General features: G+C 44.3%; 1 protein-coding gene across 2 annotated transcripts in view; it reads left to right on the top strand.

Annotated features, from left to right (window-relative positions):
- Nucleotides 1-11: 11 nt before the first annotated feature.
- The window catches only part of CAPN6 (calpain 6), a 23,845-nt gene continuing 2,240 nt past the window's right edge, over nt 12-21,616 (top strand). Inside the window, exons 1-12 of one of the 2 annotated variants that reach the window (XM_040468380.1) lie at nt 12-140; nt 6,262-6,441; nt 14,956-15,087; nt 16,094-16,302; nt 16,812-17,004; nt 17,564-17,757; nt 17,999-18,076; nt 18,182-18,368; nt 19,911-20,033; nt 20,212-20,414; nt 20,998-21,119; nt 21,462-21,598. In XM_040468380.1, the coding sequence (XP_040324314.1) occupies nt 6,277-6,441; nt 14,956-15,087; nt 16,094-16,302; nt 16,812-17,004; nt 17,564-17,757; nt 17,999-18,076; nt 18,182-18,368; nt 19,911-20,033; nt 20,212-20,414; nt 20,998-21,119; nt 21,462-21,598 (1,743 nt within the window). In that variant the 5' untranslated portion in view covers nt 12-140; nt 6,262-6,276. Of the gene's footprint in view, nt 141-6,261; nt 6,442-14,955; nt 15,088-16,093; nt 16,303-16,811; nt 17,005-17,563; nt 17,758-17,998; nt 18,077-18,181; nt 18,369-19,910; nt 20,034-20,211; nt 20,415-20,997; nt 21,120-21,461; nt 21,599-21,616 lie in introns of those variants that run through there. The other variant, XM_040468381.1, reaches the window with a different exon arrangement.

Consider the following 21,616-nt stretch of genomic DNA (forward strand, 5'->3'; position numbering starts at 1 on the left):
GAGCTTGGTACAGCCCAAATAGTTTTCAGGTTAAGAAAGCCAGAATCTTTGTTCAGCCGCACTGACTGAACAGACTTGGTAGGGGTTACCTGGCCAAGAGCAGCGGCAGCAGCAGCAGCAGGGCTCCTGGGATAACTCAGGTGAGCAGCGAGGGCATTTGCAAACTCGCCCTGCAGTTTTATCTGCTGGTGACTTGGAGTCTTTTGAAAGAGGTGAAGAAACTTGAACTTTAGAGTTCATCGAACTCTGCAGCTACCATTTTCGGATTTGTCGGAATCGAGTAGGTGTGTGGGGGTGATTGTGGTTGCCTGGCGATGAGATTTTTCTGGTGATATCTGGTCAGTTGTGTGTGTGTGGGGGGGGGGGGGGGGTGTGTGCGCGCGCACGCGTGCGTGGTGTGGCGTGGTTTTCCTGATAAGGAAGAATAAACCTGGGAGAGAGGTGTGAGGGGGAGAAACCAGGCTGACCGTGCTTCCCTCTAGCTTCTGCTGACCCCCAGCTGTGGGCAAATTATTGAACTGCAGGCATGAGCTTGGATCTACACTATGCACAAAAGGTCTTTAAAAGCCCTTGGAAGTGGGGTGCACAGGCTGTGTGCTTTTGCAGCAGAGGGAGTGGCTATCCTGTCTGCACAGCCGGGGGTCCTCCTGCCCTGGTGACAGGTTGATCTTGGCTATTTCATTATCAGCCCGTGGCCGGCCTGGTTTTATTCTTCTCTGACTTTGGCTTTAGTTTAAACTTTGATTTGCAGCTAGGGGCTTAACTGGGCTCCTTGACCAGAGTGGGCTGAGAGGGCAGGGCAGAAAAACGAAAAGGTTCAGAGTATTGCAATTGCGATTGGTTCCGAGGCTTTGGAGCTTGAAGTTTGGTTAGAAACACATGGGGAAATTAAACAAATTCTAACATCCTGACAGTCACCTCTGGCTTCAGGATGACGCATTGTGATTTGTATTAATGTTTTATTGAAAGGTGGCTAATGTCTCATTTGCGAATCTTTGTTGTGAAAGTGAGGACGTTTTATGGTTGGGGGAATTAAAAAAAAAAGATTCTTTGGGTGGGTGGAGGGCGGACTGCTAATTAACTCTTTCTTTCCTCTGGCTGTTTGTGTGCACGAGCGTGTACGTGTGTGTGTGCGCGCGCGCGCCTGTGAATACTTGGAATTGGAATAGTATTCTTTAGTTATCCTTATAGAGTCCCTAGCAGGCTAGGGAAAAGTCTAAACACTTGTGTTGTCAGGAATAGGTTAAAAAAAGTCTTTCCACATCCTTGGGTGTTTCAGTTCCTAAATTAAACGCAGAAAAAGTCTCTTTGTGACCCCCAAACAGTATTTCTTTGATTAGCCTTGATTTGAAATCATCTCACCTTATGACAATTTGCGCACAAAACTCCTAAGTGCATTCTTGCAAGAAGACAGAGAGGATTCTAAAAAGCAGGAGGTGTGTAAACTGTGTAACCTTGGGCCCGAGTTTTCACCTTCCTGTAAAAGCAAGTTGGGCGAAGTGATTTCTAAGAGTCCTTCCAGTGTAACATTCTACAAAAATTGGAATTCGATTCTCGCAAGGCTGTAAAATTAGACTTATAGGATGCGCTTTTTCATCCACGAGGGGGGGAAAGTGGGTAGCGGGGCAAGCCAGCCAAAAAGGAGGGGTGGAAGAGAGAGTGCGTACTGAATGGCAGAGGGGCCATTTTATACTGGTCTTTTAAATGTCGATGAGTGTCTTAGTTGAGGCAGGTGATCAAATCTCATTTTCCACTAAGGACAGAAAAGAGATGTAATTTGCTAACGATGAATGTTTTCTAATACTACTGCCATTTAGTGTCGGCAACATCTCTGTCCCTCAGTTTCCCCATGAGCACAACGGAAATACGATGGCTGCCCCGGGCGCCTCAGAGTGTTATTGGGGGAATCTAATGAAATTAAGCACTGTTTCAACAGCGAAAACAGCTCACATGCTTAATTTCATTAGATTCCCCCAATAACACTCTGAGGCGCCCGGGGCAGCCATCGTATTTCCGTTGTGCTCATGGGGAAACTGAGGGACAGAGATGTTGCCGACACTAAAGGGTGGCGTGTGGGACTTGATCCCGGATCTGCTGACTCCTTGTTTGCCTTTCATGATTCTGAATTGTTTTGTATGTTTTGATAAAGTGTTTCCTCGATGGAATGAAAGGAAATTGTGCGCTCTTTTTTCTTTGAGTTTCTTTGAACCGTCTTCTCTCTCTGGATTGAGTACATGTGTCCTAAATAAAGGTGGATCAGAGGACTTGTATGGTCCCGTTCAGGCCCCGGGATGTCTGGCCGCCAATATGCGTTTGATCAGCCGTATGTTCCCTGGTAGATGCGTGTCCATAGATCTAGCTTGGTCACTAGCTAGGTCTTCCACATTCAATTTGCTCTGCAAATTCCTAATTGCTATGATCTCCCATTTCACTTCAAGTACAGCACAAGGGGGGACACTGGGGCCGGTGGGGACGGGGGCAGTGGGAGGGTGGCAGCAGGGGAAAAAAACAGCCAGGGATAACACCTCCAGAGCCATGATCTCTCCCACTCACCCCAATCTAAAGCAGTTTGTAAACTGCAGACGGGATTTCCTCTATCAGAGAACGGTTCTCTTTAAGAGACTGAGGCAGATTTCAAGCTTTAGAGCCAAATCTGGTTTCCATGTGAAGGCTGACCCACAGGTGGAGAACAAGTGATTTTCTTCTTAAGAGTTTGCCCAGCTCCCCACGATTTCCAGGCCAGTGAGTAGCAAAAGCTCCTAGCTGCAGCCTTGTGTTCTACGTGGCAGGCTCCCTCGACTTCCCTTGGCGATTCCCAACTTTCCATCCTCTGGATCCACCCCTCCCACTTGCCTGTGTCCACACAGACTTCTTCATACTCCATCTCTAGGCAGTGGGTCCTAATTGAAATAGTACTGCCTAAGACCACTATCTCTGTGCAAAACCCCACACTCTGCTTCAGCCAACCACCCATGATACTACCCCCACCCCGGGACACCCAGGGTCCCTCATCTTAGACGACGTGCACATTCCCTTTGTTAGCCAGAGGCTCCCTTTGGTTGACGCCTAAAGCCCTAGCTTTGATTCTGTTTACTGACTTTCTTAATATGCGGTCTTTAACCTAAAGGCCCTCTCGTCTTCACAGTTGGGTGCAGCAAGATAACCAAGAAGGAGCATTCCCTTCCCCACTCTCCTGAGCTCTGACGGGGCGAGTTTATGTTTATGACAAACCCAACTTACAAATTTCTGGGTTTCCAAAAGTTTTTTTTTTTCCCCAGACTTCACTAATGAACCCTCAGATGGGAAGGGTTCAGATTCTCCCATGATCATCAAACCGTGGAAATAAAGACCCTTTTCAATATCTACCATGGCAATAAATTCTAGGCAGAATGCCTCAAAGTTAGGCATCATGTTTTCTTTGGAGGGTTTTCCTCATTTGAGCTTAAAAAAAAAAAAAAATCCCGCCTTTAAGGAGGCAGTGACCAAAAGGAGCAGTGTGGTGTGATGGAAATCTGCACGCTAAATCAGGCATTACACAAACCCGGGTTTGAGTCAGCTTTGCCGGTTTCTAGCTGCCCCTTCTCTGAGCTGCCATTTCTGCAGATACAACATGAGGGGCACAGATAATATCTACTAAACATGGCTGCCATGAAGAGACCATGAGCCGAAATGCACATTTCAAATGATAAATTGCCATGCAAACGTTCATTGCCTACGTAAGACATCCATCCGTTCAACAAATATTTCCTGGACAATGGTTGTGTGCCCAGTTCTGTGCCAGCCAATGAGAGCACTTACAATGCGTGTCCTGCATTTATGGAGCCCCTTCTACTTAGTCAAAATACTTTTACATTAACCATCTCATTAGGTACAGCCACAGTATAAGGAGGGCAGGATAGATAGCCCCACTCCCCTGATGAGAATATTGAGGCACAAAGAAACCAAGGTCGCAGCAATGGAACACATTTCTCCTGTTACCTAGTCAGAAATGGGGCTCAACTCTACTCTACAAGTCCAATGGGACTTGGGACTATAATTTTATTCTAACGAAATCCTGTCAAATTGCAAGCTGATAGCCTGCTATTCCTGATTTACCCTGCACCCCCAAAATGCAGGTGCCCTCACCCAGAAGGCTTGACCTATCCACATCAACTGTATATGCTGCCTCTGAAAGAGTCTACGGGGATCATACTGGTTTTTCAAATCAAACCTGATTTTCCTTTCAATTGATGCTGCTTCTGTCTGGAGACGGGGCTGTCCTTATATAACAGGGATTTCTTTTGCAGGGTCCTGCCTGCCTTGTCATTTGGCTGAGTAGCAAGGGAGACCGTTGGGGGCAGAGGGCCTTCCCAAGAACAGGAAATAACCATTTATCCCAAATGTTCAAGGCCTCGGAGGTTCTGGCAAACTAAATACCCTAATTGCCCCAGACTATCCTCCATTTACAATCCCCAGCCTCTGGCGGTCCACCAAACCTTCCAGGGAAAGCAAGAGGCACAGTAGTGTTTGTTGTAAGTTCGAGCGCACGTGAAAATTAGGGTCCATTTGTAACAGACTCCAGAAAGGAGACTGGGCATACGTTCAGATTGGCTCTGATGCTGCTTAATGGAAAACTATTACTGATACTACTCATGATTTTAAATACAATGAGATACACTTCAATATTTAAAATATGTGAACACACTTAAATCTGATGACTAAAGGCGTTTTGGTATTTTGCCGGGTCCCGTAGCCTTCAATGCGAAAAGCAATTGTCAATAAATAAGGCTATATAAACAAACAAACAAACAAACAAACAACTATAGTTATTTTCAGCTTCTTATGGCTTGGACCCAGAGAAAAGGTAAGTTTGTCTATATGTATTGTCGTTTGCCAATAACATCGAATTCAATTTTTTTATGGTTTTCAAATAGGAAAACAGCTTTACCGGTAAGGCATCTCAATGTAATACTGAAAGGACATGAAATGAGGTAGTAGAGAAGTCTGATTAATATTTCACCTTTTATAAAATTGTGGCTTCCTCTTTATCAACTGGATTTGGAGCTGTGGTACCTACACAGACACTCTTTAAAGTGCTAAGTAGGTTTTTTTTTCAAACTTTGTCCACTTTTCAGCAGATCCTCTGACCTTAATCAGATTTTCTTGTTTCCACCCTCATGTAATCATGAAATATAGATAAAATCTATTTTGTCCTTAAAATATATTTTTGAAATGATTGGCATCATGTAAATTTCACAACCCTCCTCTTATTAACCATTGACTGTCAAGAGAGAATCATTAAAATCATTACAAATCTGTCTTTGTGGATCACGCAAAGGCATTGAGAACCCTATTATCACCCCAAAGCTATTTAAATCAAAGTTGCCTTTCAAATTATCCTCATAAAAACCAGTTGTTAGGGACATTTGAGCGTGGGGCACTCAGACATTGCTTGAAGAGCCCCTATATTCTTTATTTAGCCATGTGAGATTTTTTTTTTTTTTTAAAGAAAAGAAAGCAACAGTGTATTGCCATGGGATAAGAATCTATAGTCCATCAAATCAGTGTAATTGAATTTCAGAGTCCGCTTTTTAAGGCGGGCAAATGATTGCACATTACACTTTGAAGAAGAAAGACACACACACAATCTTTCTATCTTTCCTTGTCTTTGGAGGCCATCTGCTGAGCTCTGTTGCTTGCATTAGCCTTCCTGGCCAGTAATAAAAAATGCAAAGCTCTTTAAATGATAAAAGGGAAGGAATTGTGTAAAGGGGCTCTTTAGAAGTGAAAGAGGCTGCTTCTCCCCACAAGCACAAAGTGTGTGGCCCTTCAGGGCGCCAAATTATTCTGAATATAGTAAAACAACTTTCTCCTTTTATTTTCAAATTTAGAATTGTCCTTTGCTTTAAACTCCTCTCTGCCAACTAAAACGGAAAGTTGCCCTTTAAATTATAATGACTTACTTTTAACTAGCAATCGTAACATTTATTATCTATTTCTTGGATAATATTGTTACGGCTTATATTGTCCCATTTGGCAAATGAAGATACTGAGGCTCCAAAATGTTTTAGGCGCCCAAGCCAAAGCCCCATGCTAAGCTAATTGGTTGCAGAGTCTGGACCCTACTTTCTATAGAAATGTTCACTTTTCTTAAAGCCAAGCTCCAAGTGCCTAGCTCCAGGAATAAGTCCCTGGGATGGCTACTGTTGGTCTAATCTCAGGTGATCTTTAACAGACGTAAGAATTTCTTTCTCCAATGACTACACTTTTTTCTCTTTGTAGACGTAGCTCGGCACTATGGGTCCTCCTCTGAAGCTCTTCAAAAACCAGAAGTACCAGGAACTGAAGCAGGAATGTATCAAAGATGGAAGACTCTTCTGTGACCCAACCTTTCTGCCTGAGAACGATTCACTTTTCTACAACCGCCTGCTTCCCGGGAAAGTGGTGTGGAAACGTCCCCAGGTAACTTGGTGGTTTTTGTTGTTGCTGTTTGGTGGTGTTGTTTTGTTTTTTGTTTTTTGTTTGTTGTTGTTGTTGTTGTTGTTTTACTTTCTATCTCCTTCTTGATCTCTTTCATCATAACTCTGCCTGGTCCACTATTTCTCTTACACAGCCTACTATACGGAAAGCAATTTAGGAGACAGCTTTAAAATGCTAAGTTTTATGGATCTGTGTTTCTGGCTCCAGCTTGAGGAATGTTGAATTTCAGTCAAATTTGGTCAGATTTAGTTATTTTAAAGGAAATAAAAAAATAAACAACAACAAATGCCACGCTTGCGTGCTTTCAGGACTTCACTTTAGTAAATGTCATAACTCAAAAAGCAATTATACTCTTGTCTCTTGACCAAGTTACCTATCATAGCAACCTCAAGATAATCTCTGACCTGTGAGGACGAAAACTCCTTATGCGAGGAGCATAAATGAAATGAACTCTAACGAGGACAAGATGAAATTTGCACTGGGGGAAGGAGACTTCTTTGCTGCTCTTTGCATACCATCATCTAGATTCCCTCACAATTAGCGAAGTGGGATCCAAGTAGGAGTGTAGGTCTTTTACCATCTCTTAATAGTTACTATGGTTCTCTGTGGAACAGCTGTATATTGTGTCTCTAAAGTAAGTCTCAGGACCTCGTTGCAAGCCCTGCATGAGTGGGATCTCAGTGTATGAAACGATAGGATGACGGAATCTGGAGAATGAATGGCAACCTTGCCCTCAATCTAAAGGGCATTATCACTGGAAGAAAGATATTACACCTGAGCCCCTTCCCGAAGTGGGTGACCCCAGAGATATAGGCCCCAGAGGGCTGTTATGAAATGCAGATTCTTGGGCCTTCACAATATCCCCAACAACGCTCTGATTCCATGCATTGACGTATCTTTTTGTGCACTCGAGGTTTGCTTTCTTCAGTGAGCAAGCCTTTTACCCGCAACGTTTTAGTCGCCATTTTCACAGCTTCAATTCCTAAATGGACTTCTCACAAGACCTACTTCAGTTTATGTAGGTTGCCACCAGGTGGTGCCAAGATACATTGGTCACTTCAAGGCTCTTGTTTTTTCTATATGACTCAAAGGACATGTCTCAGGTTTTGCCCACCAAGTATGATAGCCATTGAGAGGGAGACTTGGAGAAGTTCTCTCCATCGGAAGGAAGACTACGCTCCTCTTGACTTTCTGTGCCTCCAGTGGTTGAGTGCACTGACCTGCAATAAAAATCTGGGAAACATGAGCAGAACTCACTAGCCACTAATTCGGTATGCAGAGAGGTAAGTTTTGTTTTGTTTCATTTTCCAGAAATGCACGGAGAAAATAGAGCTGTGTTGCTGAAAGCCACTCTTATGAACAAATGATGATAATGAGGCGCACCTCTCAGTTTTGATGCTTGGATATGAAAGGAAGGAGATTGATGGGGCGGAAGTAGCTCAAAGGGAGGCAGATAATTGAAGGAGGTTTTCCGGGGGGTGGCGGGAGGTCTTTTTAAAATAGGACAGACTTGAACATACTTCTTGGCCAAGGAGGAAACAGTAAAGAAGAGGTTGAAGACACAGAAGCGAGAAGGAATGATTGATGAGGGACAGGTCCTGGAGGAGATAGGAGGAGACCCAATGGGCGGCAAAATCACAGGCGAACGTGAAGCCATTTCCCAGACGTGAACCAAGCTGACAGTGCTTCCTGTACTGGCCGGTCTTTAGGCACAGGTTTCCTCCTCGGTCTTGGCTCAGTCTTTTGTCCTGTGCCTTCTTCTTCCAAATCTGTGGATTGAACCCTAGATGGATTAGCAAGGAAGGAAAGAACTTAATAACCATGGCAATAGTCCATCTTGCCTCTCCCCACTCCTTCCAGGGTGAGGGGATAGCAGAAAGAGAGGGTGAATTGGGATGGGAAAGAAAAAGGAATCAGCATCTATGTCATGCCTACTATGGGCCTAGAGACTGTGTTTGGAGTTTTCTGTACATTTTGTTTTTCACCTCATCTTTATTTGTCATGGCTGGGCAAGGTGGGTATCTCACATATTTCTTTAATGTCATTCTGTTTTTTTCTGGCTTGAAAAATAAAGGTAAATATGATGCCCGTTTTATTGATGGGGAAACTGGGTTTCAGAGAGATGGTAATAATTTGCCTGGGGTCAGACCCCTGACACCCTGGGATTTTAATCCAGGTTTGACTGCAAAGCTGGTTTTCACACTACCATGCTGCTATTTCAGGGAGACAGGCTTGTTTGTGTCTCCTCTCTTGCTAAAATAGGTAGCTTCCAACCAGTCAATTCTCACATTCCTTCTCATTGGGTTGATGCCAATTAATTGACTAATATGATCAGTTAACTGATCCATACTCTCCCTTTTGAGAGCACACTGTGTGTTTAGTCTTCAGCCCAAAGGGAGAGTCTTGAGAAACATTTATTGACCTACTCTGTTCAGCCTCTGGGCAATTTACGGACACAGCCTGGGGTGAGGCACTCCCATTCCAGTTGGAGAGATGGATATTGAGCTATCAAAGAGTTAAATAATAAATTAATGCCCGATATAAGACATGCTATTTTCAGGCATGCAGACAGTAAATCCTATAGGGTTTTGAAGAAGGGGAAGATCCGCATAGATTGGAATGGTTGGGGAAGGGGCCTCCTGTGGGAAGTAAGGGAAAAACAAGGTTCTGGACCACCGTCTGAGCCTCCTCAAAAAGCTGTGGATTCCTTTCCAGCCAGAGTGGAGGCCAAGCCTGTGGTCAAGAACCACGTCAAAGTTCTCTGGCCTCCCATCAGGAAAGCTGAGAGACAGCCCTGGGCCTCTCCGAGTTGGCTCAGGAAGACCAGATGGGTCGTTGGCCTCACCCGCTTCATTGGCAAGGCTGAGATCCTGGTTTGCAAGGAAGCTTTCAGACATCTTGTCCCTTGGCATGCCACACAGCCTCATCCTCAACCAGGCTTCATTTTCTGAAGTCTTTAAAATGGAAGAAGCGTGATTAACCTGATGGTTTTCCGTTGCTTTCCTTTCCCATGCTGAAAAGCTTCTGCCTTTATCAGCCTTCATGCCTGCAAACTCCACTGCTAGTTGAACCAAAATGACTTCAGCCAAGCTCCCAGAGTCCCAGGGTAGGATTGAGTTCCCCTTCTTCCCACTTGCCACTTCCTTGCTGTGCCCTAAGGAGCCACTTTAGATAGACGGGGATTATGGGAATGTTTTGCAGTTATTCAGGGCCAGCTCATCTGCCTGTACCCTCCATAGAAAAATCCTTCTCCTTAACTCCTTCTTTGGCCCAATGGCTGCAGCTATTGTCCTAGCTTCCTGGGGTACAACGGTATATTGCTTGAGACAAGTACTCCTGAACTTTCCTGCCCTTCTGGTGTGTCAACGTATGTAGTCTCAGTAAATTCTAAGTTTTACTGACTTATACTGACTTAGAGGCTTATACCGATCGCAAGGCTTCAGGTAAAATTTTGAGGCCGAAATTTGGCTGCCAAATTCCCATAAAAAAATCTCTTCTCCAGCTCTCTCCAGCCACTCTCCCCTCCTATCCGCCTCTGGCTTTTTTCCTGACTGACTCATACCCAGCTACAATAGTGTCTTAGAGTCAGACACATCTAATCCCTGACTAAAGTGGAGCAAGCCCTCATGGGGGTTTGCACAGCCAGCTGTGGGGGAAGTGAGGGCACCTGCACAAGATCTCCTGTCAGCTCTGGTAGAGTTTTGAGTTTGGTCTCTACTACCATTACCATTGCCCAGGTCCTTCCACTAGGAATACCCTCCCCAAGGGCCATTTCACTACACTGGATGGGAGGAGGGTGACGGGGTTCTGGATAAAAGCCAAAGTGGTAGGAATGGAAGGGAAAGTTTGATGAAGGGAAGATATTAGAAGAATACACAGGCCTTGGTGATGGATTGCCTGTGAGGAAACAGTAAAGAGGAAATACTTTTCTCGGTGCTAATAGAAGTTTCCAGCTTCCCACTGAATGTGACACCTCTATATAGTAGTTTCAGCCTAGGCTGTTCAAAAATTTATTGTTCTTCCCAGAGATCATGTCCCCCAACCTGATTAGTCCTAATGTTTTCCACTGTTGACACAGTTGAAGAGAGTTGAATCGGCCCATTCTCTTTACTGTTTACTTTACTTTCCTGTTTATTTTAAATTCCCCGTTTCAACAGCTTTATCAAAGTACAATTTATATACTATAAAATTTACCTGCTCTAATTGTACGATGCAATGATTTTTAGTAAATTCACAAAGTTGTGAAGACATCACCACAATCCAGTTTTAGCACAGACACATCATCCCAATAAGACCCTTCGTACACATTTGCAATGAGCAAACTTCCCCCCCCTCCATTAAAAGTAGTCAATAATCTCCTTTTAGTTTCTATCTAGATTCACCCAATTCTAGACATTTGACTTAAGACAGAAGCATAAAAATAGCTGGTTTCTCTTGTTTTGCATAACATTTTCAAGGGTCATTCATGTGGCAGCAGGTAATCAATTTGTCCCTTCTGTGGCTATACAGAAGTCCATTGCATGGATATGTGAATTCTTCCCAATAAAGCAGTTTGAGATTTATGTCTGGAGTCTCCTACCAGAACTATGAAGGTTCAAGTAAGAAGATAACTAGGCAGTGACTTGGTTGCGTAGGTTGGAAGTGAAAGGTAGGCTGAAGATCTTAATTCTCAGACTTCATACTGAATTTCCCTCAGAGGGGCTAGGAAGGAAGTGAATATTTTACTGATGACAAAATCTTCACACAAAAGTAAAATTCTCCAGCAGGTAAAGTGGACTCCTTGAGAGCCTCGTCCAACATTGGTCCCCAAGTCCAGGTCTACCTACAAATGCCCCGCTTGGAGATGGTTCTTCAGTTTCTACGGCAGCCCTGAGCCTTCTAGAACCACTTAGAGTGCTGGACTTTAGTCATAATGTATCGACTGCAGGGCCGGCCTCACTTGTAGCTGTCCATGCCCCCATCCCATCAGTACTCCAAGACTTCATGGAGTACTCTGGAAAACGCCTCCACTTTTCTGGTTGCTGGTTTTCTAGGCATCCTTTCATTTTGCTGTGGTTCTTGAGGTTTGCCTGGGACATCAATTTTCACCTGTGTAAAAAAATTGCGAAAGATGTGGATGCTGTGGGTGCAAAGGGAGTCACATAGAATGATGTGTGTAGGGCTCCAAGGCTTGTAATTGTATGTCTCCCTTCCCCCAATCTTCCAGAGGTCTATGTGAAGGGACATGAGCTAAGAGCAATGGGAAGTTCTCTCAGGGCTCAGCTAAGAGAACATATTTCCTGGAGAAGCTGTTTTGCTTATGGAAGGCTTTGGCGCAGGAATGGGGATAGGCAGAGACCATTCCTGGCTTTACTCTTGGTGTCCAACTTCCTAGTTGTGTGTGTTTCCCCCTAAGAAATTATTTTGCCTTGACAAACAGCCCAGTTCAAGGATCACAGCAACTGTGCCAACACAGCTGGGAGCCATTAGGGGCCCAGCATCTCCCCTCCCTCTCAAGCCACCCAAATATGTGAATATGTGAGCCGTGACCTCTCCCCAACTCCATTCCTTACCACTCTAGCAGAGCTCAGGCTGAAATGTCCCATCTGTACTCTATATCTGTGCTCTGAGCTACAGAAAATTTTCTCCAGCCTTACTTCCCTACTCCCAACAGGAAGACACCCTGTTGTCCAAAACTATGGGAAAAGTCAATCAGCAGCCACTTCATTATTTTCAAGTGTGTCGCCAAAAAGTCCGTTTGGCTCTTTGACTTGCAGTGGCTTGTTACCCTTTACCCTTTTTACCTCTTTAGCCCCTTTCTAGTCTCTGACTTCCTTAAAAAGGTAGAGGATGTGGCATAATAAAGATTTTCACCCATGTTTCATATCACGGTGCTGACACACATAAGAGATTGGTTCACATTTAGTTGATTAAATTGAGGAGTTTAAAGCCCGTTGGTGATATTTAGCCTGGAACCAAAAGCTAAGATATAACTTAAGCAAGTCTTCCAGAACAACGAAGAGCTTTTAGGTGAGCGTTAAGGAAAGAGGCATGAAACACTGGGATGGATGACTGATACAGGTGGTTGCAGCTCTGTCCCTGAAGAGCTGCACAACATTACCTTTTTTGTGGTGGACATCCATTAACCTAAAGGCAAATGGATGGGCCAGCTGAGGTCTTGAGTTTCCTTCTCAAATTATACGTGCTTTCGAAGAACCTAAAACTTTAATCCTAGGTCTCCTACTAAACTAGCTGCACACCCGGTGGGGGGCAAGTTGCTGCCTTTCTCTGAGCCTGTTTTCTCCTTTGTAAAATAAGCAAATTGAATAAATAGTCCCTAAAATTTCTTTCAGCTTTGACAGTCAATGGCCTGTTAATTTATCAGGTTTTAAAACCCATTGTTAAATGGCTATCCATCATGTATGAACAGTGGTGAAGTAAAACGTGGGCCAGTTTATAAGAGGAAATAGAAGATACAGAATCTTGGGCCCAAATGTATATTCTTTTGTGATTACATACAGCTACACACACACACACACACACACACACACACAATGACCACACTCAGCTTAGATCTATAGGAGAATAATTACCCAGTTCCTCAATTTGAGTTCTGTTTACATGTATTTGTTCATTTACATGACCCTTTAGATCTTGAATAAAAGTTGGCATGCCAAAAGTGTTGGCTGAGCCTGGATCCCTGCTGTGAAATGAGAGCCTTATGGAAATCCAAGACACTGTAATGTAACTCCAACCACTAATAACTTTACGTAAAACCAGCAAATCATTTGCCTTAATAATCTAAAAGGACACTTTTCCTTATGTCAGTGTTCACTTTATTGTTTTTCCATGCTAAGCAACAATTCTATGTGTCATCTAAACTCAAGAAATCATTGGATAACTTGATGTCTTGCTCCAAATCAAATGGTAACACTTGACCCACAAAAGAAAACTGTGTTTAGTTTCATCTTAGAAAGGGCAAAGAGACAATTAGGAGAGAAAGAGTATCAGGGCCTAATTCAATACCCAACACACCTGCTTTATTCTCAATAAGTGAAAAAACAGCCAACCTCCACCCCATAAAAAAATATTAAGATAGAAGTCTTCTAAGACAAAAAAGTAATGATGAGACACTAGGTATGTGTCTAAAAAAAAAGTGACCAGAAAATCCAAAACTGAAAACCCACCTAACCCTCTCCTTTTGGCAGAGGGATGCCCAATTAATCTTCAGTTTGGATTTGTCCCTGCCTAGAATGCTTATTCCTTTCCAGAGTTATTTTGGCTTTTAAAGAATATATGGAATGTTTCATTCTGTAGACCAGACCCTTCATCAAGGAGAATTATGTCCATTTAAAAAAGAGGTTTGAGAAGCAGAAAAATATAGCTGTCTCTATTTAATAAATTTTAAAAGGATGTATGTCTAGATTTTCTTTCCATTTGAGACGAGGATTTATTTCTGCTGGGTAAGCAGAATGTCAAGGTACCGGCCAACGGCCTCCTCCACGAAGCTTTCTCCAGCTACTCAAGACTTCATTGGTATTTCCTGCCTTTGAACTCTGCAAGTGCTGATTCTCTGAGTCACACAATCATGTCTTCAATTATACGATGTTATGTATGCGGCTATGCCTTTGTCTATGCTGGTCTCTCTATTCATTATGCCTCCATACCTCTCCCTTGTCCAACTACCTAACTCTAGTCATCCCCAAAGCTTCATCTCGAGTGTTGCCACTGCTATTCAATCTATTCTGTTTACCACCAGGGAAACATTGGGGATCTTTCCTTTAGACACTGATTACACTTTGCAGATAATTCTGATGTGCCCTCAGACGTTGTGTTGTAGTTGTCGTATTTGGGTCTCATTTTCCCACTCACAGTGGGAAAGGCACAGCTGTTGACATGTTGGGGAAAGAGACACACATACACCCCAAACAAATGTTTCCCCCACTCTGTCTAGCTTCCCTCAGAACATCCTCACAGGAACACTCCAGCAGACGCTCTTTTCCCACAGACGTGGAAAAATCTAGTTGCCATGGAGACTGCTGTTGCCTTCGCTTTACGTTGGGAGAGGGCTTTCTGTGTAAGGTCTCCTAATTCATTTTCCCAGAGAGGGAGAACAGGTGCTTCAGGAAATTTCATCCTGACAAATGGGAGCAGAATGCAATGTGCTAATCTCTAGTTCCATTCAGAAGCTCCCTGCTAGAGTGAAAACTCTTCCAAATTTCAATGCTAGCTCTGAGGGTCCCGGCCAGCACATCTCAACCTGTCTCCACGTGTCCCCTCCTCCCATTTCTCCTGTTATTCCCCACATAACCCTTTTCCTGTGGCTAGATGATCTGCTTTGGACTTTTCCTCACCACGCCTAGTCCCGTGCCGACCTTCACTTTATCCCACTAATGGAAATCCTAGTCACTATCTTTAACCCAAGCTCTTCTTTGAAGTCTGTCCTGCCTCCCTCAGCTCACATTGACCCTCGGGAAACCCTTTCCACATTCTCAGAACCAATGATTTTATCCACAGGACATCTGTGATGACCCCCGTCTGATTGTGGGCAACATCAGCAACCACCAGCTAATCCAAGGGAGACTGGGGCACAAGCCGATGGTCTCTGCGTTTTCCTGTTTGGCTGTTCAGGAGTCTCACTGGACAAAGGTATCCCCCCCTCTTGTGAGACTTCACTCAGTTCCCACCTTCTTGTCTTCTTTAGTAATTTGGGGAAACATCAGGTCATAAGTTTTTTAGATTGTTCAATTCCTGAAGTCGAAGATATTAACTACATGACTTCTCTCCATTTATTATTAGGGTTTTTTATAAATACAGGAAATTGAACAAATTTTACAGTGACTGCCTCTATACTCACCTAGATTCTTACCATTAAAATTGCTCTTTTGGTTTTGTCACACAAGAGTTGATCTTCTGTCACTGGCAGTACTTTGACTTAGTAGCTCTGCACACTTGTCTTCTCTGTACCAAATGGAGTTATAGAGTACCAGCAGGGGCCAGGAGATCACAGATATGGGTAACAGAAAAGACAAGAAAGATGGAAATAGTTCCTTGAAACAGTTCTAATAAATTATCGAATAGAAAATTTCCTTTGGCATTTAGGTAGAGTTGAAGACAGTGGAGTGTTGACTTGATTTTTCTTCAAAAAAAAAATAATTTTAGAAGAGTAATTTGTAATTGCATATAAAAAAGAGAATTTCCTAAAGATAATTTTATTCAAGGTGTGAATAAAATCTGTATTCGATAGAATCTGCATGAAGTCTCTAGGATGGGCCTTTAAACACTGGGCCTTGTAGTTTCATTGATTTTTGTCTTTTAGGTGGTTAAACATGCCACTGTGAATATGTTTGTGTGGACAGTATCTCATGATCGAGTTTGAGATTATCTATGGGAAACAATTCAACCCCTACCTGGCTCCCCCCCAGTTATCCTGTGTGCATTCAGGCATGGTAATGCTATCCTCGGCAAAACTGAACTAGGGAAGCGAAAGCTGTGGGAAAAAATGCCCAACCTTGGACCTCCCAACCTAGACCCAAACCCAATGTATTTGATGTGCTTCCTGTTGCCATATACATTTGCCAGAAGTCAACTGCAATCTCAGTTGTTGGATATCGTGTGGTGAATAAGAGTTGTATGAATGTTTTTATGTTTCCAGACAATTCCCAACCATAAGGAGCAGGAATGGGACCCTCGGAAACTAGATAAATATGCTGGAATATTTCGCTTTCGTTTCTGGCATTTCGGAGAATGGACTGAGGTGGTGATTGATGACCTGTTGCCCACCATCAATGGGGATCTGGTTTTCTCCTTCTCCACTTCCATGAATGAGTTTTGGAATGCTCTACTGGAAAAGGCTTATGCAAAGTAAGGAGGGGGTTGACCACTCAGGGCACACGAGGAGAGGAACGCCACATTTGTCCTTGGGAGCTCATGCTCTGCCAGCCCAGCCCCTGAGTTTACACTGGGCAGGACATCAGTCAGATCCAGGGCATTGCTTTGGGCATGGGACTGGCTCTCAGAAATCCTGGATGATAGACAAATGAGCTGTGCTGGTTTCCATTAAAAACCCTCCCTGCTCCTAGGTGCCCCTTCCTGCGGCTATTCTGCAGATCAGATGGCATTGTAGCCTCAAATTCTCTCCTTCTCTAATATTTACCTGGAGAAAGAAGTTTCTTCGTGGACTGTCCTTGTTCAACCCAGCCTAAGCCTAGAAATCGCTGCCTATAATCTCAAAATACCTCTCATTTCCATACCTAGAGAAAAGCCAGCTGGTAAAGGCTGGCTGGGCAGGGACTGTTCTAATTCTTGGGAACAAGATACCCTTCACGTGGAAAAGTAAATTTACAAAGATAACCTTGCGTATTTGCCCCCAGGCTGCTTGGTTGTTATGAAGCCCTCGATGGTCTGACCACCACTGATATCATTGTGGACTTTACTGGCACGTTGGCTGAAACTGTTGACATGCAGAAGGGAAGATACACTGAGCTTGTTGAGGAGAAGTATAAGCTGTTTGGGGAACTTTACAAAACATTTACCAAAGGAGGACTGATCTGTTGCTCCATTGAGGTTTGTTGTCACCCCAAAACAACTATTCTTTGCTCACTCTACAAAACTGAGTAGGTAATGTCACCCTTACCCCCGAGACTCAGGAAAAGACATTGCAGAACTCAGAAAATTAACAGTACACTTTGAGTCCTGGAGCAGAGACCGTACAGCTTTAACCTTGTATGCTTTTGCACCAACCATCCCACTGGGGGCCAATGCAGCTTCTGAGCTGGTGTAAATAGCCTCTGCTAAATTCTTCCTTCTGCCTCTGCCCCTGCAGGTGAGGTTATAGCTGTTTGCTCATGGAATAAACCAGCCCCACCAAAATTTAAAGCTGCTCATGTCAATGTACCACTGTGGGTACTTTCAATCTGAATTGCTTAACTGAGTTGTTATATTAAATTCTGTATTTCCTTTCTTTCACTTGCTTTGTGCCAAGTCAAGATATCTGGATAAAATTTCTATCCACATAGGGAGAACTAGCTTTAACCCCGCTGGGGTAAACCAATCAAGGAAGAGGAGGAGCCAGGCCTTGGGTCTCCCAATTCTTGTGGCCTTATGTATCTTTCTTGGCTCTCAGTCTCCAAACCAGGAGGAACAAGAAGTTGAAACTGACTGGGGCCTACTGAAGGGCCATACCTACACCATGACTGACATTCGTAAGATCCGTCTTGGGGAGAGACTGGTGGAAGTCTTCAGCACTGAGAAACTGTATATGGTTCGCCTGAGGAACCCCTTGGGACGGCAGGAATGGAGCGGCCCCTGGAGTGAAATGTGAGTGACATTTCCCTTGGACTGCCACATCTCCAAAGCCCTACAGTTTGTCCTCGCGCCCCATCCCTCCATACTGCTAGTGTGCTGTCAATGCTTAGTGACATTTGTGGGGTCTGTGACCCAGCCGGAGGTGAAATAAAGCAGGTCCGATCCCCATGCATTCTGGTCCATTAGCATCCTGTTTACTGTACGAAGTCAATGGCAAAAATGATGGCTTATCCCTTTGCTCATTTGCCTCTAGCTCTGAAGAGTGGCAGCAACTGACTGTGGCCGATCGCAAGAACCTGGGGCTTGTTATGTCTGATGATGGAGAGTTTTGGTGAGGAGGGGTTTTCTGTGCTAAGGGAATTGGGTCTCCACATGGAACTACAAGGGGAGGTATTAAGTACCATCTTCATTTCTTTCCTGCCTTCCTTCCATTCAGGATGAGCCTGGAGGACTTTTGCCGCAACTTTCATGAGCTGAATGTCTGCCGCAATGTGAACAACCCTATTTTTGGCCGCAAGGCGCTGGAATCGGTGGTGGGATGCTGGACTGTGGATGATGATCCCCTGATGAACCGGTCAGGAGGCTGCTATAACAACCGTGATACCTTCCTGCAGAATCCCCAGGTGTGAATCCATTTTTTTTTTTTTTTCCTTTGCCTCCAACTTAGCAAGGCAATAGGAACTCAGGTCTCACCTCGGAGTATTTCTTTGACATGAATTCTTCAATTTGCAGCAACATTATTCAATCTGAGCAGTCTTCTCTGGCTGCCGCTCTCCTGGCCGTACTGCTTAGTATGGATTTTTGTGATTGTCCCTCATTGGACACAAAGGATCTGCTCCCGGACGCTTTCTTAATTCTTTTTCATTTCCTTATTGCGCAACTGTTCTCTTGGGGGTGGATTTACTATACGTGTCTCCTTTCTCAGCCAGAACCTGGTCATTTTGCCCAGGATTTGAATCACTACCCTGTCAGTGAGGCCATCCCATCAATCTTCTGTTACAATGCTCTTCCAGAGGATACGTTAGGCCTCAAGCCCAGGCACGCCCCAAAGCAAAAAATCCTAACATCCAAAGCCTGAATCTATAGTAATCTTGATGGTTTTACCCCATAATGTGCTGAAGAGGTAACCCACAGGAGACAAGAATTCTGGCTGTATTGCCACCTTACATGGGTGTGTCTTTTCTTTCCATGGGCCTCATTGGCCACGCAATTTGAAGAACACTAGATTAATAGACTGATTTACTTAACTCATATATATTTCCCCATTCCTTTCCTCTTGATTGTCCTTAAAGAAAAGAAAGCTTCCATTGCCCTCTACCTCATCTCCATGTACAGCCCCGGAGATGTTTCAAATATCGGGCACATACAGCAAGCTGGAGAAATGGGCTTTCGGCTTCACTCTTAGCTGTCTGCAGAGTGCACAGGATTGATCTTCAGGGTCCTTGTGAGCCTATGGCTCTGAATTTATTTTCTGTTTCTTGTGAAAGGGAGGGAGCGACAAGATCTGAGTGGGAGATAGACAGAGACAGAAAGAAACACCAAGACAGCGACAGAGTGAACATTCAAATGCCTTTTAATTTTACTTCCCAATGGCACCGTGGGTCCCTCAGATGAGGTTTCAAAGTCTCTAGCACAGGTCTGCAGCCTTCCCTGGAGAGGTGGTTGCAAAGCATCACCTCTCTAAGGGAGTGGATCCAGCCCCTCCACAAGCCACACATCTGGGCTAGCTATAGGAGGCTAGCTGAAGGGAGTGGCTATAGTGTCAGGTTAAGTCACACAAAAGTGCTTTTTGCCTTTATAGATTCTGGAACTTTCCTGTGTGCAGTTGTTAAAAACAAAGGGCAAAACAAAACAAAACAAAACAAAAAAGCCTAAGATCTTACCGAGAACTTATCAAAACAAAGCATACCTTCTTTGGCATCAAAGATCTAGGCATGAAGTTGTCTCTCAATCCATGCTGAATGTCATAGGGAGGACCAAAGATATGACCTACACTTAGCACGTCTATGGATTATCCAAGGCCTCATTGTCTGGTCAATGGCAAAGTCCAGAAAATCACGCCAGTCTCGACTTCTCGGTGTATAGAGTTTTCTTCCCTGAAATCTGAGCCGGCTCATCTGAAATGAAAGTGCTAACTAAGCTCCTTGGTGGCCTCTTTCCTTTAGTACATCTTTACTGTGCCCGAGGATGGGCACAAGGTCATCATGTCACTGCAGCAGAAGGACCTGCGTACTTACCGCCGCATGGGAAGACCTGACAACTACATCATTGGCTTTGAGCTCTTCAAGGTAAGAATGGGCATTAGAAGCAGAGAGAATGATGGCAACCAGAGTCGAAATTAGGATGGCCTGCAGTTAGGGGACTGAAGGTAGGTCCAAGGATAAGGAAAGCAGAGGACCTAGGATCTCCTAACACAAACACTGTGATCTGAGCAGAATGGAGCCTTTCATCCCGTTTCATTTCCAGGTGGAAATGAACCGCAAATTCCGCCTCCACCATCTGTACATCCAGGAGCGTGCTGGGACTTCCACCTATATCGACACTCGCACTGTGTTTCTGAGCAAGTACCTGAAGAAAGGCAACTATGTGCTTGTCCCCACCATGTTCCAACATGGCCGCACCAGCGAGTTTCTCCTGAGAATCTTCTCTGAAGTGCCCGTCCAGCTCAGGTTCAGCTTCCTTGGCCAGCCCTGCAAACTCCTATTTTCTGCTTTACCTCCAATCCTAACCTCCTTGACCCTGCTCCTCCTGTACAGACACACAAAAGGACAACTTGTTCATGTCAGACTTCACTGAAATGATGGCGGTAGAAATATTTCTCAAAATGGTTATTTTCACAACCATGAAAAATTCCTTAGGAGAGGTCTGAGCTTCAGAGCTCTGAGCTGCCATTTAAGGGGAACGGGCCTCTAACCTAAGCTTTTCCACTTATATCTTATCTTCCATTCTCCGGCTGACTCTATATTCTCTCGAACAGCTGGCACTCCTCGCTGCTCCTGTGCTGTGTTCCGAGTGCTGGGTCACCAAAGCTACCTTTTCACCCCAGCCATGCCTACTCTGATCTTTATCTGCTGGTCCTTAAAGCGAGGGGAAAGCAAAACAGACTCATAAAATATAAGCTATGCCTGAGGAGGAATGGGCTGGGTCACTCAGCATTCCATGCCTTTCAGCAACAATGTCTGCTTTGGCAGGCCTGTCTCCTCATCAGAGGGCCTTCATCATCAGTGGCGTATCTTCTTTTTGATGTTCCAGGGAACTGACTCTGGACATGCCCAAGATGTCCTGCTGGAACCTGGCTCGTGGCTACCCGAAGGTGGTTACCCAGATCACTGTTCACAGCGCTGAGGGCCTGGAGAAGAAGTATGCCAATGAAAGTAAGAACGGCAGAGGTGTCTGGGGAAGCAAACTTCGGTTGCATTTATTGCATGTATGGCTAGAAAAGATGGTCACAAATGATTGTCTCCGGCGGTATTCAGTCTAGAGAAGTCCGGAGGGCTGTCAACCTTGACAGAGAAAGGGATGTAAACTTCTTTGGGCAAGGTCTACACAATGCTCCCTTTCATAAAGTATGGAAAAGAAAAGGGAATCAGGAGCAAAAGTTCTAGGTCATTCTGATACCCAGATGCTATGCTACAAGTCCTAGTGAAATACTTTCTTGACTACCTAGAAAGAAAACTTTAACGACTCTGTTAAAAGGCAACTGCCACTTTTTCCAGCTGTAAATCCATATTTGATCATCAAGTGTGGAAAGGAGGAAGTCCGTTCTCCCGTCCAAAAGAATACTGTTCATGCCATTTTTGACACCCAGGCCATTTTCTACAGAAGGACCACTGACATTCCTATTATAGTGCAGGTAAGAATGTGAACGGGC

The sequence above is a fragment of the Herpailurus yagouaroundi genome, unplaced genomic scaffold (assembly GCF_014898765.1).
Source record: "Herpailurus yagouaroundi ecotype Mexico unplaced genomic scaffold, PumYag 67700, whole genome shotgun sequence".
Lineage (NCBI taxonomy): Eukaryota > Metazoa > Chordata > Mammalia > Carnivora > Felidae > Herpailurus > Herpailurus yagouaroundi.